This window comes from Macrobrachium rosenbergii, chromosome 48 (genome assembly GCF_040412425.1).
Source record: "Macrobrachium rosenbergii isolate ZJJX-2024 chromosome 48, ASM4041242v1, whole genome shotgun sequence".
NCBI lineage: Eukaryota > Metazoa > Arthropoda > Malacostraca > Decapoda > Palaemonidae > Macrobrachium > Macrobrachium rosenbergii.
Genome location: NC_089788.1, coordinates 41,998,261 through 42,019,700, shown reverse-complemented (window position 1 = coordinate 42,019,700; position 21,440 = coordinate 41,998,261). Strand labels below are relative to the sequence as shown.

Genomic DNA, 21,440 nt, shown 5'->3' with positions numbered 1-21,440 from the left:
GATAAAGCGACCCACTTATAAAATGGTGTGTGGACGTCAGCGTATATGCAGAGACCACCAGTACAAAATTTACAAGTGACCCGAGGTCAAAAGATTTCTCTACACAAAACTGGACAGGTACATATAGAAAACATGATGATTAACAATAGCTGGTTGGACAGAAAAATACTCTGACACATATACTAGATACAAGGGCAAATGAACAGGTAATAAATATACAAATCACAATAATGATAATAAGGTTGTGTATGTGCGACCTCTGGTCAGCTGTGAAGGCACCGCAGAAAATGGGATGTTCATCATAGAGAACCCGTTGAGCAGGGACTTTACAATACTCCCCCCCACCCAAGACGTAGGTGACGTCTGATCAAAGCAGGTATCTGCTGGGGCGGCAGAGGGGTCCGCGCCTTCTCAATGCCAGCTGGGGTGTGTTCGACTTCTTCGGTCCCTTGTGGATGGGAGTGTTGGGTTGCACTCCTGCCCGGACCCGGGGCCTTCTGGGGGCGCCCACGAGGTTTTCTTGCGGGCGGGGCGGGCTGAGGGGGCACCACCTCCTGCGAGGGCCTTCGGGAAGTGCCCCCGACATCTTCCTCCAGGAACGCGGGCTTGAGGCGGTCTATCGATACCCAGTCTTCCTTCCCATGGACGGCCACCTGGAATGCCTTCTTGTTTCTCTCAAGTACAGGGAAAGGCCCCCTGTAGGGCCTGGTTAAGGGTGGACGTACGGCATCATTCCTGACAAAGACGTGGGTGGTTGGGGACAGACTGGGAGGCATGAAGGGGGACGTCCTGTTGGTATATGTCTCCCAGCAGGTGGCGAACTTCCCAACCCTGTCGCAGAGCCTCTGCGTTGTTAAGTCATCCTGTTCCTCTGTGATGAGTTCCCCCAGGACTACGAGGGACTCCCCGAAAACCTTTTCTGCTGTGGACATGTCGCCGTTGGCTCTGGGGGGATCCTCAGCCCGAGAAAGGACCCGGGGGCAGCTGGTACTTCAGTTCTCGGCGGTGCAACGAGCCATGAGGGACGCCTTCAGGGACCTGTGGAACCTTTCCACCATTACATTGGCTGCGGGGTTGTAGGCAGTGGTGCTGTGGTGAGTGGTCCCCAGCAGGCATGCCAGGGCGGTCCACAGCTCAGACAGGAAGGCTGGGCCCCTGTCAGTAGTTATATGGTCCAGGACACCAAATTGGCTAATCCAGCTGGAGAGGAGGGCCTCTGCGCACGCACTGGGGGTGGCTTCTTCCATGGGTGTCATTTTGGGCCACCTGGTGGAGCAGTCGACGACTGTCAGAAGGTATCTGGCTCCTCCTGATGGGGAAGAGGACCCACTACGTCGACGTGGATGTGCCCGAAATGTCTCCCTGGCTGGGGAAAGTCACCCACCCCCTATTTGGTGTGCCGCCCTACTTTGCTGGCCTGGCACTGTATGCGCTGCCTTGCCCAGGCCATTGAGTCCTTCCATATGCCGTGCCAGACGAACTTCTCTGCCAGTAGCCTGGCCGTCGTCCTGCCGGAGGGGTGGAACAGTCCGTGGATGACGTCAAAGACCAGCCGATGACGGGAGGCGGGCACCAGTGGGCAGGGGTGGCCAGTGCTTACATCACACAGCAGTGTTGGCCCTCCAGGGGCGAGGGGCACGTCCTTCCACTTTAGCGACATGATGGCGGTGCGGTAAGCTGGAATCTCTGGGTCGGCGGCTTGTTCCCGGGCGAGGTCCCCGTAGTCGATCCCGAGCTGCACTGCATCGATTTCGATCCTCGAAAGGGCGTCGGCTACTGGGTTCTTCCTGCCAGGGAGGTACCTGATGGTTCAGGTGAACTCCGCGATGGCCACGAGGTGCTGCTGCTGCCTAGAGGACCATGCATCCCCCAGCTTTGTGAAGGCGTCGACCAGCGGCTGGTGGTTCGTCCAAACTGTGAAGGGCGTACCCTCCAGGAGGAATTTGAAGTGGTGTATCGCCTGGTACACCGCGAGGAGTTCCCTGTCAAAGGTGCTGTAATAGGACTCGGTGGGGCTGAGCTTCCTGCTGAAGAAGGCGATGGGCTGAGAGGCTCCGTTGAGAACCTGTTCCAGGACGGTCCCACAGGAGACGTTGCTGGCGTCCGTTGTTAGCTGGAGGGGAGCACTGGGGTCCTGGTGGGCCAAAGCTGTTGCCTTGGCGAGGGCGGCCTTCATCAGGGAGAAGGCCCGCTGCTGGTCAGGGCCCCACACCAAGGTCTTCGGACGGCCCTTGAGGATCTCCATCAGGGGGGCCATGGTGTGCGCAACCCCCGGGATGAACCTCCTGTAGTAGTTGACCATCCTGAGGAATTCTTGTATGGCTTTGATGGAGGTAGGGGTGGGGAACCTGACGGCAGCCTCGACTTTCGATGCAACTGGGCGGACACCTCCCGTGGATATCTCATGACCCAGGAATTCCACCTTACCGACGCCAAAGGTACACTTGTCGAACCTGATGATGAGACCATTCTCCTGCAGGTGCTGCAGGACCTTCAGGATGTGCCGAAGGTGTTCCTTGTGGGATCTGGAAAAACTTAGGATATCATCGATGTAGCAGACGCAGAACTTCAGGTCCCTCAGGATGCTGTCCATCAGTCTCTGAAAGGTCATCCCTGCGTTTCTCAGGCCGAAGGTGGAGAAGGTGAAGATGTAGGACCCGAAGGGCATGATGATGGCGGTTTTGGGGATGTCTTCTGGAGCTACTGGTACCTGGAAATATGATTTTAAGAAATTTAGTTTTGAGAATATTTTGGCCCCGTGGAAGGAGGCCGTCAGGTCTTGCATGTTTGGTAGAGGGTAGTGGTCGGGCTCTGTAGCAAGGTTGAGCTGCCTGTAGTCGCCGCAGGGTCTCCAGGAGCCATCCGTTTTCTGCACCATGTGAAGGGGGGAGGCCCATGGGATGGGGGCCTTCCTGCACATGCCCATATGCTCCATCTCAGCAAAGGCCTTCTTGGCCTCCTGAAGGCACTGTGGGGGAAGCCTCCAGAACTTTGCGTGCGTCGGGGGGCCCCTTGTCTTGATGTGATGATTTATCCCATGTTTGGAGGGGGCCCTGGGCACCTGACGAAGCTCAGGTTTGAACACCTCCAGGAATTCCTTCAGGAGGGAGGCGTAATGATGGGGAGCGACGAAACAGATTGTGGGCGCCCTTTTGCCCGGCGACAGGGACAGGGACTGGCAGGACTCAGTGTCCAGCAAGCGCTTGCGGCCGACGTCGACTGCCAGTCCGAAGTGGGCGAGTAAGTCCGCACCCAGGAGAGAGGTCCTAACGTCCGCAACGATGAAGTTCCACTTGTATCTCCAGCCAAGGATGGAGACCGACAGGAGCCTGGTGCCAAAGGAGAGGATGGAGGACCCGTTGGCGGCCGTCAGGGAGGCAGCCAGGTCTGGCGGGATCCTGCAGTCCTCTCTGGAAGGCGGGAACACTTACCGCATTGCCCCAGGGTCGATCAGCATCATCCTGCCAGAGATAGTGTCACGGACGTAGAAGCCTACTGGTGTGGGGCTCCTGGGTGTTTTGGATGCTGCTGCCATGGTGGCCTGTGAGGGTGGCTGCCGCCTCCCCCATTTTTTGGATGGGCGAAAAAGCAGGGGGCTTCGCAATTCTGGGCATCTTTACCAAACCTCTGGTGGTAGTAGCAAAGCCCCGGCCTTTCCTTCTTCTGGTGGTGGGGTGGCCACCTCCTGGCGATGACACTGATGCACTCTGTGGTGGGGTCCTCCGGCTGGAGGCAGTTGATGGGGTGTGCGGGCATGGACACCCTCTTAGCCGCCCTTGTGGAGTCCGTAAGCTGCTGCGCCACCCTTATCAGGTCCCCGACCAGCAGGGTGTAAGGCTCCATGATCTGCCCATGGACCTCTGAGAGTAGCTGCCGCAGGAGGATCTCCCTCGACAGGCTAATCTCTTTGTGCCTGCCACTGCTGTCCATCTCAGGGAAGAGGAGGAGGTCCTGGAGGGCATGCCACGTCTCCAAGAGGTTCGTGTCCTGCTGGGGGTTGATGGCAAGGTCGAGGGTGTGGGCGGCTCTCTCAGAGACCGGCAGGGAGCAGGTCTCGACGAGAGTGGCCTTTAATTCCTGGAAGGTGGCAGGGCTCGTGGTTGACGTCACCCACGGGGCGACCTTCCTGTATATCTCCTCCGGTAGGGTGTCGATACCTATGTCCGCCTTCAACACCTTGTTGGTCAGGCCTGCCACCCTGAATTGCCCCTTGACCCTGTAGAGCCAGGACGCTGGGTTTTGATGGGTGAACGGCAGCAGCTTTATGCTGAGGGCCGCCCTCGGTTGGTCTGTCAGGGGCATGGGTTAGTTCATCGGGCCAAGACTAAGTCACCGTTTGGGTCCGTTAATGGCTTCGGGAACCACTCTGGGGGTCACCACTGTGGGAGGTGCTAAAGAAAGAGCTGGTTTATTGATGAAGCGACCAGCTTATAAAGCAGTGTGCGGACGTCAGCGTATACGCAGAGACTGCCAGTACAAAATTTACAAGTGACCCAAGGTCAAACTATTTCTCTACACAAAACAGGGCTGGTACATATAGAAAACATGGACAAAAAATACTGACACATATACTGGGTACAAGGGCAAATGAACAGGTAATAAATATACACATCACAATAATGATAATAAGGTTGTGTACGTGCGATCTTGGGTCAGCTGTGAAGGCACCGCAGAAAACGGGGTGTTCATCATAGAGAACCCGTTGAGCAGGGACTTTACAAGTTCTTCAATTATCATTTCCCTTTGGTTACAGCTTGGTGTTCTCTTTTTGCCCCTTTGGCAGTAAAAATTCAGAAAAACCCCCTTGCAGTCTTCCAAAGAGGCCCAGTCTGTAATAATATATATATATATATATATATATATATATATATATATATATATATATATATATATATATATATATATATATATATATATGCTTAAAAATCACAGTAAATGCACATGACTTCAGTGTATAAGCGAATCCCACAGGAAAATGACAGGCAGAAGTTCAGTACAAAGCGCTTTCAAGTTTATTAACGCATCGTCTGGGCACAAATGAGACACAGATGAAAGGAAGGTTACAAAGTAAACAAAGAGAACAAGCATACCAGATGGCCACTTGTCAAAGGGCAATAAACAGAAAGATAATCCAGGATAATCCGGGATCAAGTAGTCACAAACTAAAACATAGGCCTAACTACAAGAGATACGAAAGTTTAGCCATACAAAATCCAAAAACATGAATATAATTGAATACCAGATGGTTAATTGCCAAGGAGTAATAAACAAAAGGGTAACCCAAGAAAATCCGGGATCACGCTGTCACAAACTAGAACCAAATACTTAACATAAGAGATGCGGAATCTTACCCATTCAAATTGCAGAAACATGTATAAAACTGAATACTAATTTTGCTTATATTTATCAAAAACTTTTTTAATTATGGAGGCATCAAGTTTAAACGAACCAAGACTTACATTTAGAACACTTTCATTACTTGACTTGATAAAACAAGATTCAATGATATTCCTTTTAACTGTGTCGTTGCATGGACTAAAGATCTTGCTTCGTCCTATTAACTGGAGTGAAGCAAGATCTTTAGTCCCGTGCAACGACACAGTTAAAAGGAATATCATAGCACTTCAACCAGGGAAAATATATATATATATATATATATATATATATATATATATATATATATATATATATATATATATATATATATATATATATATATATATATATATATATATATATATATATATATATATATATATATATATGTATGTTATTACTCTGACCTACTTACTTTATTCCTGGCTCAATGATCCTCTTCTAGGGTCTAGCTGATGGACAGGGGACTTACCATAACAATTATAGGTTCTGACTGCAATTTCTAGGTCAGGTAAAAACTCATAAAGGAAACAGTTGGGCTGAAGGCCCTACTTCAACAAGGAACTGTTGCAGATAAACACTTGGGTCACTTTAAATGAAATATATTTACATTTAAAACACTTTAATCAGAAGAATGGGAATAACAGGCAGGTAAAACAAAGCTCTGCCGTGTGATCAAATATTACAGCAGTTACTCAAATACTGAAGTTCTAGGGGTAATCTTCTTGAGAGGGACACTGTAGATTTGCTTGCAGTGGCAAGGCCACGGCAAGGAGCACAAGACAAACAGTTGTTTCCACAGCTGACAACACCATCTGCAATTGAGAAGGCAAGTGTTTATGAAGGGAAATATAGCGATTTCGGATAAATGGAGTGTTGCACATATGGAACCAAGATAACTCGATTCCTGTACAAGGTGCTTACGTTAAAATTACACACTGACATAACTAACTCAAGTTTTATGAGAAATCGCACTGAGGAAAGAAAATTAAATTCAGCAAAAGATCAAAGATACATGACTGTTGAAAGAGCCTCAAATCAGGACCTTACCTTAAAATGGAGCGATGGAGAGCCTTGTCGAATTTCACCAGGAATGGAGGGATGAGTTTCATGGGTTGCACTGGTAAGTTACTTGGGGGGCCACAAGATGGTCACAAGGGATAAGCGCAAATGGAGCAAGCAAGGGGCAAGCATATGGGTTCTGCTGCCAAGAGGGTTTCTGAGGTGTTTCTGAGGGCGAGGCTGCTGGTGCCTGACTTTTTATAACCTTGGTGGATTATTTTTCCTCTTCTCTCAGGTGGAGCTCAGAGCGCTGGCGTCTGGCCTCATGGGTCAAGATGGCGGCCAAATCACAGGTCACCACCTTCCGTTTCCTATCCAGGTGACCTCTGGCAACCATGTGTTCGCTGGTTACTGTGGAAGACTCACCTTTTCTCCCAGACTTCATCCAAAAGCTGGTTCATCCGTGAGGCAGGATTTTCATCTCCATTTGTCTTTGTCTGAAAGAGGTTTTTCAAGCAGTCACCAGGTCTAGGAAATACTAAGAGATTTACCAAAGGGGGAAGCATGGTGAGAACTTATGAAGGGGCTGAGTTTCTCAAGCCCTTCCTCAGTTAGTTATCAGTATGAACACTACTATATTTACATTATAAGACAGTTTGGAGGTTGAGTTGGTTTCCCACGTCACAACTCCCCCACAAAGTTGACAATTGCACTTTGAATTGGTTGGAAATGTCAACAACTAAGTTAGCTCAACTGAACAGTCTGATAACTCTCTATACTTCCCTTTTCTGGTAATATTACACTCTAGAAAATTCGTCAATTCTGCAAGTTAATCAAATGCAAAATGCAACTCACTCAATTTTAAGCCTTATGTTAACATAGATACGGTACGTTGCAAGTTAATTTCTTATACTTTTCATGTTATTACTTTAAAGCAGCATTATAGCAAATTCAAAATTAAAGTATTCTGTGGATTGACATTTCATGAATCTAGGTGACAACATGGAAAGTGATAACTGAATTAGTATGGCATTAAAACCTAAGGTTAGTCATGCACTTAATTAATAAGGTTACTTTGACAGTTCAAAGTCATGCTGTTAGGGAACCTTCAGGAGGCATTACAATGAAGAATTTGTGGGCTTATGTTAGGTGATGCCACGATACTTGTACACAGCAGCCCTGTGCCAGGTGTGGCACTAACAACACAGGTGCCTTGCAGCACAAAGCTAAGTACAATGAAGGATAGTCAAGTATGTAAAGTACACGGTCTTTGCGAGTCAGGGATTCAGGCTTTACATTACAAGGAAAACGAACAACAGATGCAAGAGTAAGTGATGGCTGTTAAGGAAAAATTATGATCAATATACCAGAATTATATTTCTTATCCTGTGAAATGGCTATGTTCATTCTTTAACCCAAAAGCATTATTCACACTGGTAGGGGCTGGTGGAAGTGGTGAAGGCAGTCAGAGGGTGCGATTCCTTTGACAGGGGCATCTGCCAATGTCAATGGTAATGGAACAGTGCCAGGTGTGGCATTCATGCGGTCAAGGCCTAATGGCTTTATTATATTCAATTTAAAATGTACTATACCTTTGTGAGCATGAAAAAAGAAGTCAAAGGACTCACAGTACAAAAAGGGGTCTGACAATTTGCACTTTGCATTGGCAGGGTGGGAAGCAAAATAAGGTTTTACAGTGATTCATGAATAGGCAAAGTTGCCAAGAAAATATTAAATTAAGAGATTGGAAAGAAAAAGAAAAATGATCAAAGCTGTAAAAGAAAATATTAAAAGAAGTTAAATCACAAGGTTATAAGAAGAATAAACAAGGGAAGAAGCCTGGCATCCTCCTCTGGATAGAGGTGCCAAAGTTCTTCTTAAGATAAAGGTGTCAGAGGGCACTAGTGCAAGGAGAGCTCAAAAGCTCTCTTTAGGCACCTGGAGTCTTCTATGCCCGTGACCCTTCCTCCGTGGACCTCCTTTAGGTCGATGGTTTGACTTGGTAGGGGGACTTCGTAGAACTGAGTCCAAGGAAGACTTCGAAGTGCCACCTGTTCCAGCTTCTTTGACAGCCAAAGCAGGGGCATTCATAACAAGCTCTACTACTAGTCATCGTAGTTCCTTGAGTTCATTTGCCCGTTGAGATATGGCAGGATCCTTACTCATGATCGTGTCTCCAGAGGACTGGGAAAGAGAGGAAGAGGTCGTGGTGGGCATGAGAGGCTTGTAGGTCACAATGACCAGCTCGGGCATGGGTTGCTAGGCAGCACCTTTAGGTGAGCATCCACCGTGGTCAGAGGAATCCGGAAGGGACCCGAGTATACTGGGCTTTCATACTGGCACTGGTAGAGGTGCCAAGCCGGAGGGAGAGAGGCGGTCTGGACTGGGATCCCTCCGGCACTGGAACTAAGGCAGGCCCAGGAATTAAATTGTGAATGTCTTCGACGTCCGCGATGGGCAGAATGTGGCACTGTCCATGACACTCAGGTGTCACTGGCAGAGATTTTGCGTCAAGTTTGGGATCTCCAGAAGGAAGATTCAGGGTCCGCCTTGGCACTGGCACTGGAGCAGGGCCTGGCACTAGACTTGAACTTGGTAAAGGCTCGTCGCTCAGAACGGATTGAGCTTGGCTCTGCTCAGGGTGCTCAAGTGGCACTGGCAGTGGGTTTAAGGCAAAATCGGGATCTCCAGAAGAGAGATCTGTGGTGTGCTCAGGCACTGGCATTAGGGCAAGGCTTGGCACAAGAATTGGATTTGTCAGGGGCTCTATGGTCGAGATGGTAGGAGCCTGGCACTGCTCAGGGCATGCAAGTGGCACTGGCAGCAGGTTTAAGGCAGGTCTTTGAGGACTCTTGTTGCTTGATTTAGTTTTGGAGGGGTTAGGACCCATGGATTTTCGTAAATTAAGAGGGAACCAGAAGTCCTGTTCTAGGAGGAGGTCATAGCCTCCAGGAAGGTAAGTAGCTACTGGAAGAGTGCAGATTTTAGATCTTTGAGGTCTTGTGACCCTTAATTTGATAGTGGAGAGAATCAACTTCATTTAATTGAAACCCTCAATGGTTTTTGATGTCTGTCAATGGTGGCCCCTTAGGGGACCTTACCTTCCGTTATGAGGGAGAGTTGCACGTCAGTGTCATTGAATGCTGTGACCTGACATGCAGGGTAGCAACCTCAAGGCGGTGCAACAGATATGGATCTTCGGCTGGAGGGCCTAAGGTTTTAGGATGTTTAACTACCAAAGCAATGGCGTGGTTTTTGCTTTACTAGGACATTTTTCCCGTAGGGCGGAGTGCCCATAAACCTCACAGGAGGTGCAATAATTCTTGCTGTAATCTTTGCTTGGCCCCTTAGGGGACCTTATCTTCCCTTACGAGGGAGATTTGCGCGCCGATGTCATTGAATACAGACCTGGCGTGCAGGTAGCTACCTCGAGGTGGTGCCACTTTACTAGGGCATTTTGCCCATAGGATGGGGTGCCCATAAACCTCACAGGCAGTGCAATAATTCTTGCTGTAATCTTTGCTTGGTATTGTCCCAGTGGAGGGAGCAGGCCCTTTCTTGTTCATCCGTCTGGCTCGTTTGGGTTTGGTCCCATTTGGGGACTTAGAGAGAGTCTGTATGATTCTCAGCCTTCAAGTGGCACTGTTCAATAGAGTGCCCTGTTCTTTTACAATGGCTGCATACAGGCTTTTTTTGAGGGTGTCCATTCTTAGGAGGAGGTTGACCAGAGATATGAGAAGAGGGCCAAATCTTATGCCCCCAAGAGCTGGCCGCAGGATGGTGAGTGTTCCAGTGGTCTGCCAAATGGCAGCACTCATCTAGTGTCGGAGCGTTCTTATCACAGAGATAGGTAGCGAGGGCGGGGGGCATGGGTGTAGCATAGGAAATCATTGAGCTGGAAAGTTTCTATGATTTCTTCTGCAGAGGTGGCATTATGGGAATCCAGCCACCGCCTAAGAGCTCAGGACTTATGGCATGTCCAGTCAGCCCATGTTTGACCTGCCTCCTTCGACTGTCCTCTCCAGTGTTGTCTCCATCTTTCAAGGGTAAGCTCATAAGCCTTGGTTATGGTCCCTCAGATCTCTGCAAGCCTTCCACTGTCAGCTAACGGAATGGAGCAGGTGGTAAGGCCCTTTCCCTCCAGGTGTTTTTCAAAGAACAGAGATTTCTGCTGGTGGGGGTTTGAAGTTCTTGAAGACCTCTTTACTTGGTTAAGCCAGGTCTCAGGCTCTGAGTCATTCCATTTTGGCATCATGGAGTTGGCGGCAGTGAGCAAGGACTGGGGAGACACGGTTGCAGGGTTACGGCCCCCTTGGGCAGCCGTGGCGAGCTCATGGGCTCGATCCTTCTCCTTATCTATTCTTTCCTTCCTATCTCACTACTGCCGAGCTAGTCTTTCTTGCCTGTGTCGCTCTCTTTGGCTTCTCTTTCCTTTCTTTCTCTTTCCTCCTTCTGTCTCTTTTTTTCCTCCTTGGCTTCTCTGGTCTTTCTCTCTCGTCATTCCATTTTGGCAATTTGGAGCTGGCGGCAGTAGCAAGGACTGAGGAGACACGGTTGCAGGGTTACGGCCCCCTTGGGAGACCGTGGAGAGCTCATGGGCTCGATCCTTCTCCTTATCTATTCTTTCCTTCCTGTCTCACTCCTGCCGAGCTAGTCTTTCTTGCCTGTCTCGCTCTTCCTTGGCTTCTCTTTCCTTTCTCTCTCTTTCCTCTTTCTGTCTCTTTTTTTCCTCCTTGGCTTCTCTGGTCTTTCTCTCTCTTTCCTCCATGGCTTCTCTGTCCGTTCTCTCTCTCTTTCCTCCCCGCCCTTGACCCAATCTTGCAACTCTTGGTCCTCGAGCCCCAGGGGTTTTCTGACAACAACAAGGGCTTTGATTTCATCAGCATAAGAAGCCATATTGCCAAGGCGTTGAGGGAAGCTTTCATTACAGGAAGAAGGCTATATTACCTGGATTGGATGAAATGAGATTGTTTGAAGGACAGTTCTTAATTGAATGTATCTAGGTTGTTCGGAGAACGTAAGGGAGTCCTTGAATGAACATAATTAGATTGTTCAAAGGATGGTTCTTAAGTGAATGTATCTTCATTGTTCGGGGAATGTAAGAGGGGTCCTTGAAAGAATGTAATTAAGATTGTTCAAAGGACTGTTCTTAACTGAACTTATCTCGGTTGTTCACAGAACAAGCTCTTAAATGAATGTATCTAGGCAGCTTGAAGAACATGAGGGGTTCGTAAGTGAATGTAATTAATTGGTTGTTTGAAGAATGAGCTCTTAAATGAGTATATCTAGGCTGCTCGAAGAGCATGAGGGGTTCTTAAGTGAATGTAATTAATAGATTGTTCGAAGAACGTGCTCTTAAATGAACATATCTAGGTAGCTTGAAGAGCGTGGAGTTCTTAAGTGAACGTAATTAATAGATTGTTCAAAGAATGTGTTCTTAAATGGACGTATCTAGGCAGCTCGAAGAGCGTGAGGGGTTCTTAAATGAATGCAATTAATAGATGGTTTAAAGAACGTACTCTTAAATGAACATATCTAGGTAGCTTGAAGAGCTTGTGTCCCATTGGCACAGTGCCATTTCCATCTCAGAGTGATCCTGGCACCTACCCAGAGGAGGCAGCCTGCGTGATCTCTCCCCAAGTAGACTAACATCTAACACCCTAGGCAATCTTGTAGTACTAACCCTGTTAATAACCTCATGATAAAACTATCCCATACTCAAGCTGGTACACACCTGACTGCTCATCATAATTAACCTTTCAGGTTGCTCATTTCCAAAAATATTACGTGTGTTATTCCGTAAAGGAGTGTGTAATCTGTAAATAAGTGCATTTAATTAAGCCAATGTCATTTAATTTAGTGCCAGGGCAGTAGATAGTAGACCATGTCAACAAGACACATTTTTCCATGTACCTTTGCCTAGGAATATAGTTCCCCTGTTGTCAGAGACATCCAGTAGAAGTCTGTAGACACCTTTATATAGTGTTAGGCTCTGCTGTAGTAAGTTAGTAAAACTAGTATCCCCTCCTAACAGTTAGGTAGGTTATCTTAGTTAGTTGCATTGCAAAATTACAACTCATTTAGGGAAGCTAACTGCCTAGTCGAGACAAATAACTTACTTAGCCATGGCCTTCACACCCAAAAGGGAGTGAATGCCTTCTTGAAGGGGGAGCTTTCACATATTTAGAAAATTTGTCCCTCCAGTCTGTTAGGTAGGAAATCAAATTTCATGGCGGCTGGAGGAGACCCCACTAGGGGGGACAGATGTAGACGCCCTAACCCCAATATTGAATGATATTGGGGGACAGAAAGCCATTAGGGCACAAGGGCCAGTCAGGATAGTAATTGAGCTGCTAGGCTGACCCTTAGTGAGTCTTAACTATAAGGCCTATTTCCCTTCGACCTTTGTACTGGTTATTACTGCTTTTTCCAGATCTACCATTGTCCTGTACCCTCCAATGGGATTGAACGGGGTGTCTCAGTGACCTCTCTCGCTCTAGCTCTCATTCCGCACCAGGCCTCTACAGCACAAGGTCACTTGAAACTTAACAGCGCAAAGCTGGTGCTGTTCTGTCCTCTTACCACTGGCCACGTGTCAGGACTTCTGCGGCCTGAATCCATCTTTTGCAATAGAATTCCATGCACAGATGCAATAAGGAATGTCTTGAAGTTGCAAGTAACGCCTGTGTTCTTTTCCTTCTCGGAAATTTCTCTCCATTTTCAGTATTTCCAACTTTTCATTCTCCCAAGCAAAGTCCCTTTGTTTCCCCCAGCCTAGCATGCACATTTGCCCTCATGACTTGTTTCAAGTTTGTTCTGTGATACTAATTAGAGTGTTACCATAGTGTTACCATGTGTTAATTAAATCTAATTGATAATCCCCTCCATCATGAATAATTAATTTCATGGAGAGAAAGTCTTTGTGTCACTGAATACTAACCTGGAATTCCTTTCCAGAATCCTGTTATCTGGCTCTTCTAAGTTCTGCCCCTGCCCTTGCAAAACAATTGCCATAGAAGACTCATTTCCATCTTGCCACATGCAAAAATCTTCTGCAGAAGCCGTCCACAAGGGCCATTGTCAGGTCTCTCAGTGTTATCATTGTGCTTATTTGAAATAACATATCAGCCAGTCTTAAGCAGTTTGTAAGAGTCGTGTTAACCTTTTATTGTACATTGCATGTACCTTGATGGCTGGACTGCCAGCCTATCCATATTAATTTCTAGTTACCAAAGTTGTAAATAAATTACTTTAATCTAATCAACTGGTATGAAAGGCGACCTTCCTATTTTCTGTGAATAGGTGTAATTTCAAGGTAAGTCATACTGTTAACTACATTTATTGCTTATATTCTGAGCTTTAGGTGTTGTCCCCTAATGCAAATTACATTCAAAATTCAATTTAACTCTTCCAGCTGGACTAACTATACATATATATATATATATATATATATATATATATATATATATATATATATATATATATATATATATATATATATATATATATATGAAAAGTGCTTAATAAACGTGGCTAAAGGCATTGGGAAGAGCCTTGAGAGGATGTTTAGCTGTTGTCTGGTGCATTTCCTAATCAGTAAAACTGTATACATGTTAAATACATCAGGTATTCTTGAGACATGAGAACATCCCTGCCTCACAACATGACTTTGTGAGCTTGTTCGCTGGAAATGTGCAGGTTCCGGTAAATTAATGTTTGTAGGTGTGTTTTTTTGGGGGGCAGAGTCCCAGGGTGTTAAGGGATTAGTTATCACACAAATGGTCATTCGAAGATCAACACCGAATATTATTAGAAGTCTTCGGTGAAGACTCTGTGGTTTGAGACCTGTTGATCAAGAATTGTGAACATTACTGTTTGGAGATGTTTTGCTGAGTAAGAGGTTAAAGATGTACTCATTGAGAATGTACTGGACTTTGACTTATTTTGACCTATTGTGGGAAAACAATGTAGAGAGAATAATTAGTTGAATATGATGAACAGTAATAATATGTTTGATCATTTAGTGAACATTAGTATTCCATTTTATTTCATCTTTTGTTTCTTGCAATCCAGTTATGTTAGATTTTTTGTCAAATAAATTATTTTGGGTAATGTTTGTTTCGCTGTAGACCTGAGAGAGAGAGAGAGAGAGAATGCGTGTGTGTGTGTATGTATGAATGTACGTTACCAGTAGCCTTTTTGTTGAGTTAACTATCAAGCTACCAACAGATGGGACTTCTCGACTTTGTAGAAAAAGTTAAGCAATGAAATTTCCTCTCGACTGTGTACCAGATTTTTTGGTTGGCAGCAGGAACTACACTTTGGTGTTATAGTGTTAGGTATGCTCCAAAGAAGTTTATCTTATGAGGCAATGGACATTTGTTAGGAATTAGGGTGCGCCTTTTTGGTTGGTATACATGCCTCTTTGTTGACTGAGGGAGTCTTTTGCAGTCATCCAAGCGTGCACTGTATTATCAAGTCAGTGGTGTTGTGAACCTGTGTGGTGAGTGTGAGTGTGTGCGAATGAAAGATCAATTGTTGTGTTTCTTTTCAGGTATTTTACTGCCATTGTAGTGAGAAGGGGTTACATAAGTGCTACTATGGTTTTTTTCTTGTTAGTTACTCGTAATGGGGCTAATTAAGGGTGAGTTCTGTTGCTTTGTGGTTACGTCACGAATACAGTAGGTGTAGCTTTCATAGGTGGACAGTGATGATCTTATGACATCATAGAGAGCGCATGACGCTGTTATCCCATTCTCTCTGCTGACCCATTTTCTCTTTGTGGATGGACTGAAGCATTTTGAGTGTTCGGGAAAATCTCTGGTTATCAATTGCATCAGTGTTTAGAATTTTTTTTTCTAACTGTTCGCATCTGTGGTTAGGGTTACTTCATTGTTCGCATTTGGTTTTTAGAATTTGATTTAATGGTTTGCATTTGCATTAGTGTTGGAGGTTTGCTGAATTTTTCACTTGTGTTTTTTATTTTTCTCTTTTCTCTTTCTACCTTTGGGGAGTTATGTGAAGTTGAGAGCAGGTCGAGTACTTGGATCTTGGAGGGTTATCCATTCGAATATTATGGCAGAGACTAATGAAGATAAGGATAAGGTGACCATGTTGCACAAATTTGCATACGTAAATGCAGGAGTACTACCGTTTCCCAGGCTGGTTGATGCCGTTCTTCCAGTTCCCCTCGAAATTTTCATAGAGGGGGTGTCGAATTTTTGAGTCGCCAAGAAAATAACGGATGGGGTAGAAGCTTTCAATGAAGTAAAAGGCTTCCTTAGTTTAGATAAAGGGGATTTTGGACAGCATTGCCAGAGTCATCACTTTTTAAAGCGTAGGACTTGGGACAATCTAAAGGATTTTTTGAGAGCTTCATATGGAACAGCTGGAGCCAGTGATGCAGTTCGAGATCTCAGATCTCTTTTCAAGATCCATAAAGGCCATGATTCAGTGGTCACATTTGGTGCCAGATGTTTTGATGCTGCAAGAGATTTTTCGAAGAAGTTGAGAAATTCTGCTTGGGTAAATTGAGGCTCTATTATGATAGAGAATCTTGAGAAACTATTGCAATATGCGTGGATCCTGAATGACATTCCTGATGCTATCATAAATAGTTTTGACAGGGAGATAGAAAGAAGGTCGGAAGAGAATTTACTGTTCCCTCAAATTCGTAAGCACATGTTGAAATGCCCTACAGTAAATAGCTCCTTTTTGGACAGGATGCCGAAATCTTCGGGGGCTATTCCAAAGCATCGTACACAGAGTAATTCTGATTCCACAATTATGAGGTTATGTACCAAGACAGAGGATGATTAGACTTCTGCAAGTTCAGGATCTCAGGAGCGTTGTTATAACTGTAATAGGCAGGGCCATGCTAAGAAGTTTTGTAGGGTGAAATATTGTGGCGCTTACAAGTCTGCATATCACATCTGGTGGTTTTGCCCACTTCTTAAACAGAATGAGTCTAGAAGCACGCCTCAGAGTGCTGGTCTGGCAGGTAGGAAAACTCCTCAAGGGTGTTTTTCGGGAGCCTCTGGGGGATGACAGAATTTTTGGTGGACCGAACAGCAAAAAGGGAAGAGATAAAAGGGGTTGTTTCTTGTAGTATAGGACTTCTGGGTGAGCCCTCAGAGCCGAAGCCAGTGGTAAAAGTGTCTGTGTATGGGGTTGACGTGAATATTTTTATAGATACAGGCACCTCTATTAATTTGGTGAATTATGAGTTGTTCTGATCAATATTTTCCAATTGTTCTTTGAGGCCTGCTAAAGAGAGTATATGATGTGCAAGCAAATAGGTTATGGGTTTTGGGCTACGTAAATGTGTTTATCTCCGGGGGTAGAACTTTTGTTATATGAGATGCTGCTTTGGGGAATACATTGTTACTGGGTCATCCAGTGGTACAAAATCTCGTTTCATACAGAGGTATGCGGTATAACTGTTGGAGTACCTGGTGTTTTTGTACCTTACGAGGGAGTGGATATAAGTAGAGTGGATGCTGGTAATGGATCGGGCGTACATGAGGATTTGCGGGTGGATTCTGAACATGTTTCTGTGGGCAGGAAGTGTTATAAGGGGGTTTTGTCGGATGATGTGGTTCTAGGTCCTGGTATGGTTTCTATGGTGAAAGTTCGAATGAAAGGTGTAAGTCCAAACAGGTGTGTGTGGATGAATGTAGCAAAAAGCTGAAGGGGGTAGTGTGTACGGTTTCTATAACATTGTATCAAGTTCAGGGATATGCGGGTGGAGTTGCTAAACTGTAATGATTCAGTTCTGAACATCAGAAGGGTACTTATGCTGTCGATTCTGTTGACTGGGTTGATGAAGATAATTCAGTTGCTATTTTCGGGGACTTGTGTGAATTTTCAGAAGCAGATTTACAGGCTAAGAGGCAGGTATTTAAAGATCATTTAGCCAATGCTGATTTGAAAGAATATATTGAGGGTGTGAAAGATGTTCTGGCTGAGTTTGTGGACATAGTCGCACTTAAAGGTGATAAGTTAGTGTTAACAAATGTGTTAAAACACAAGGTTCATTTAAAGGATAAGACTAAGCATATTTTTGTCCCTTCATATAGGATTCCACTTAATATTAGAGAACAGGTAGAGCCAGAGGTTAATAAGTGGGAGGAGGAAGGCATAGTTAGGCCCAGTTCCTGGCCTTTTCATTTTCCATTGTTGGCAGTGCCTAAGAAGGATGGTTCAGTCCAGGTTTGTGTGGACTTTAGGAAGTTGAATGAGAAAACCATTGCTGTGGGGTGTTTGCCAGATTTATTTCTTGAGATTGGGGGCAAGAATATTTATTCTTCAATTGATCTGATGCAAGGGTACTTGCAAATACCGTCGCAAGTATATGGTGTGTTCTTTGCTGAAGGGACATTATGAGTTGATGCAGATGCCATTTGGTTTATCAGGTAGTCCTATGACATTTACTAGGCTTGAGAATACAGTTTTGCCTGGCTTGTTAGGGAAATCTATTTATGTATATATGGATGACATCTTAGTTGCCACTGATTCTGTAGAGGAACATTTAGAGGTTCTTTGGGAAGTTTTTAGGAGGCTTAGGTTAGCGGTTTTGAAGATAAAATTAGCTAAGTGTAATTTTCTGAAGAAGCAGATAGTATATTTGGGTCATGTCATTTCTAAAGAGGGGTTAGAGTGAATGAGGATAAAGTTAGGGCAATTGTAGATTTTCCTACTCCCAAGAATAAGAAACAGATTCGGTCTTTCTTGGGCATGGCTGGATTTTTTCGTAGATTTGTGAAGGGTTTTTCTACTTTAGCATCTCCTTTGACAGATGCCCTGAGGGACGATGGGCAGTTTGTATGGGGTGATGTACAGCAGTCAGCCTTTCAGAATATTAAGGATGATTTAGTTCATCCCCCAGTGTTGAAGTTTCCTGATTTTGAGCGTCTTTTCACTTTGGTGACAAATGCCACTACATCCCATTGCATTTTATAGTAGGAAGTTTAAGACACAGGGTAGTAATGAGCGGCTATGGTCGGTAGTGGACAAGGAGGCCTTTGCCGTAATGTCTAGTTTGGTTCATTTTAAGATGTTATTGATGGGCAATCAAGTAGAGGTTTTTACAGATCATAAGCCATTGCTGGATCTTTTCAAAAGGCCGGATCTTTCCCCTAAAAGGGCGAGGTGGTATTTGACAATCAGGGATTTTGATGCCAAGCTTAGGTATATAGAGGGTAGACATAATGTTGTAGCTGACACCCTTAGCAGAAGTTTTTCTGATTCGAATGGTTCTCATGTATGTTATGTATCTGGAGATTGCATAAACTGGGATATTAGTTTAGTTGAATCTAAACAGGACGAGGATGAGATTTTGGCAGAAGCAAAAGCGTTTCTTAGAGGGGAATTAGTTAGGAAGGTTTATAAGTTGCCTTTTGCGGATCTTGAATAATAGGGTAATTTGTTAGTTTGGAAGATTAGATACAGACTGAGAAATAGTGAGGATAAGGGTTATACAATGCAAATAGTTGTCCCTAGGAGTTTAGTACCTATGGTTCTGGATATTGTTCATTGTAGGTCTGGCAGTCCGCATTTGGGTAATGAGAAGACGTATCAGAATATACGAGGACAATTCTTTTGGAAGAATATGCTGGTGTTAGCAGAAGACTTTGTGAGAGGTTGTTCAGTTTGTAAAGCGTGTAAGCCATCTAGGTAGTTTCTTGTAAACTGGGTTCATTTCCTACTCCCAGTAGACCATTTTCTAGGGTCCATATGGAGCTATTGTCTAATTTCTGTGAATCTAGTTATGGCCATAGGCACCTGTTGGTGGTTGGTGATGAATTAACTAAGTTTATAAAGATTTTTCCTTTGAAGCATAAAACAGCAGAGGTGGCAGTCGCATTCTTTAATGGACATATTTGTCGTTATGGGGTTCCTGAGGTGCTGATTACCGATAATGGGAGAGAATTTGTGAACAAGACGTTAGAGTGTCTTGCGGATGTAATGGGCATTTGGAAAGTCACTATTGTTCCCTATAGACCAGAAGCTAATAGGCTACGTGAACAGGCAAATAGGAAGGTAATTGAGGCTCTCAGAATTACTGTAGGGGGCAATGATGTGAACTGGGATCGATATATTCCATAGGTTCAGCATAGCATCAATTCTGTGGTTAGTGATACCATTGGAATGTCTCCCAATGAAGGACTATTTGGCTACCCAGTGCGGGGCGCGTTCGATTTATTACTTATTCCATTGGGCGATGATACAGTTAAATCGCTGATCTCTACTGCTAAGGAGAGATATGCACGTCTTGCTAAGAATCTTGAGTTGAAAACTCAGGATATGGTTGACAAGAGCAGTTCAAAACCAGATAGAGTTAAAGTTGCTTTGGGGGATAGGGTTTTTCTGAAAATAAATGTTAGAAATCAGTTGAATTATAAACTAGGTCCTAAATTTGAGGGTCCTTTTCGGGTTGTAGAAGTAAAGAAGGGGAATAGATTTGTTGTTCAGGATGAAAATACGGGAGTGTCTCAGTTGACACATGTATCTAAAATTAAAAAGACAGGTCAGTGGAAATCTTGTGGGTTAATTCCTGTGATGTACTGTTGTTTCTGATCATTTTCTTTCTCTTTCTTTTGTTTTTTAATGGATTTTAAAGATGTGTGATTTGTATTTTTTTTTAACTCGGGAGGACGTCTGTCGGTAGAGTGATACAAATCTGTAGTAGTCCGAGGTCAGTTTTTTTTTTTTTTTTTTCTGCGTAAGTGTACCAGTTCGGAATAGCTATTTTTTGTGTGTTGTAATTATGTCTGAGAGGGGAACACGTGGTTAAATTAGGTGCAGAATACCATAGAATTTTATAGATATATAGGTTTCTTTTTTTTTTTTTTTTTTTTTAGATGCTGAAGTTTCGTCTGCTCGTGGTTTTAGGGGTCGTGGCATGGGCTAATTCCGTAGTGAGGTTAGGCCCATGTGTTATTATAGAAGACTATGATGTGTGGTTGTCATCTGACTCTGTAACTTTGAGTATAGGGTTTAAAGATATGGGTTCAGCAAGGGATGGGCTTGAAGCGTCCCAGAATAAAGTTCAGTTGCTTACGAATTCATTGGGCGAGAATAAAGTTCAGTTGCTTACGAATTTATTGGGTGAGATGACTTTGACATGACTTCCGAATTTAGGTTCTCCGACTTCTCAGGTTTCTTCTAGAAGGTTTAAGAGGTCTATGCCATTGTTAATTGGAGCCATTCTGGTCATAGAAACGCTTGGTAGTATGTCAATTGCTAATGTGTGAAAACTGAACAGGTATCGGCAGAATTAGCTAGCCAAGGCAAAACTTTGATGACTTTATGGGATAGTAATGAGAAATTGCAAGAGGGTTTTGAGACATTAAGGACATCTTTAAATGGGTTATTGGTCACAGTTGATAGGATGGGGGGGAGACGTATATGTTATGATAGTTTTGTCTTCTTGTCAAACTACCTTGTTGAATATTGAGAAAGAAACGGAATCAGTATTATCGGAAATTCAAATACAGTTTAAGACAGTGGTTGCCGCTTCTAAGGGGCTAATTTTTGGAGATATTTTACCTCTCGGGTCTTTAGAACTGACTTTAATGAATGCAGCATATCTGTATGGTTCACAGGTAATTTTTACTGGGGAGAATTGGTATCACTATTATGGGATTTTAAAAGTGAGAGTGTCTGATATGGGGTTGCTTTAGGAAATTCTAGTTAGTAACTAGAAATCGTTTCATAGTGGTTTTAATGGTTCAGTAATAGTATGGGATAGTGAGGAGACTATGTACCTTTTGGGGGACCAGTTTCAATCCACGGCTGCTAACTATTAGTCGGGATGTGTTTTAGTTCAAGATAGATATATTTGTGACAGTAGTATCTTTACTCACATAAATGTTAAGTGGTTAGGATGTGAGAAGATGTTAATACATAACCAGACTCCTCCTGGCTGTGACTTTCAAACGTTCCAACATGAGTACAAGGTGGTCTCTATGCTGTGTTCTGCAAGGGATGCGAGATCTCCATCTGGTGCCATAATTCACTGGATACGTTTCCTCTCCGAGGATCCTGCCTCTTCAATGCAG

General features: G+C 44.5%; 1 protein-coding gene across 1 annotated transcript; it reads right to left on the bottom strand.

Moving 5' to 3' along the window:
• Positions 1-326: 326 nt before the first annotated feature.
• Positions 327-932, bottom strand: LOC136831054 (uncharacterized). The gene has a single exon (XM_067091000.1). The coding sequence runs from the start codon at positions 930-932 to the stop codon at positions 327-329; it is 606 nt and encodes a 201-aa protein (XP_066947101.1).
• Positions 933-21,440: the final 20,508 nt, after the last annotated feature.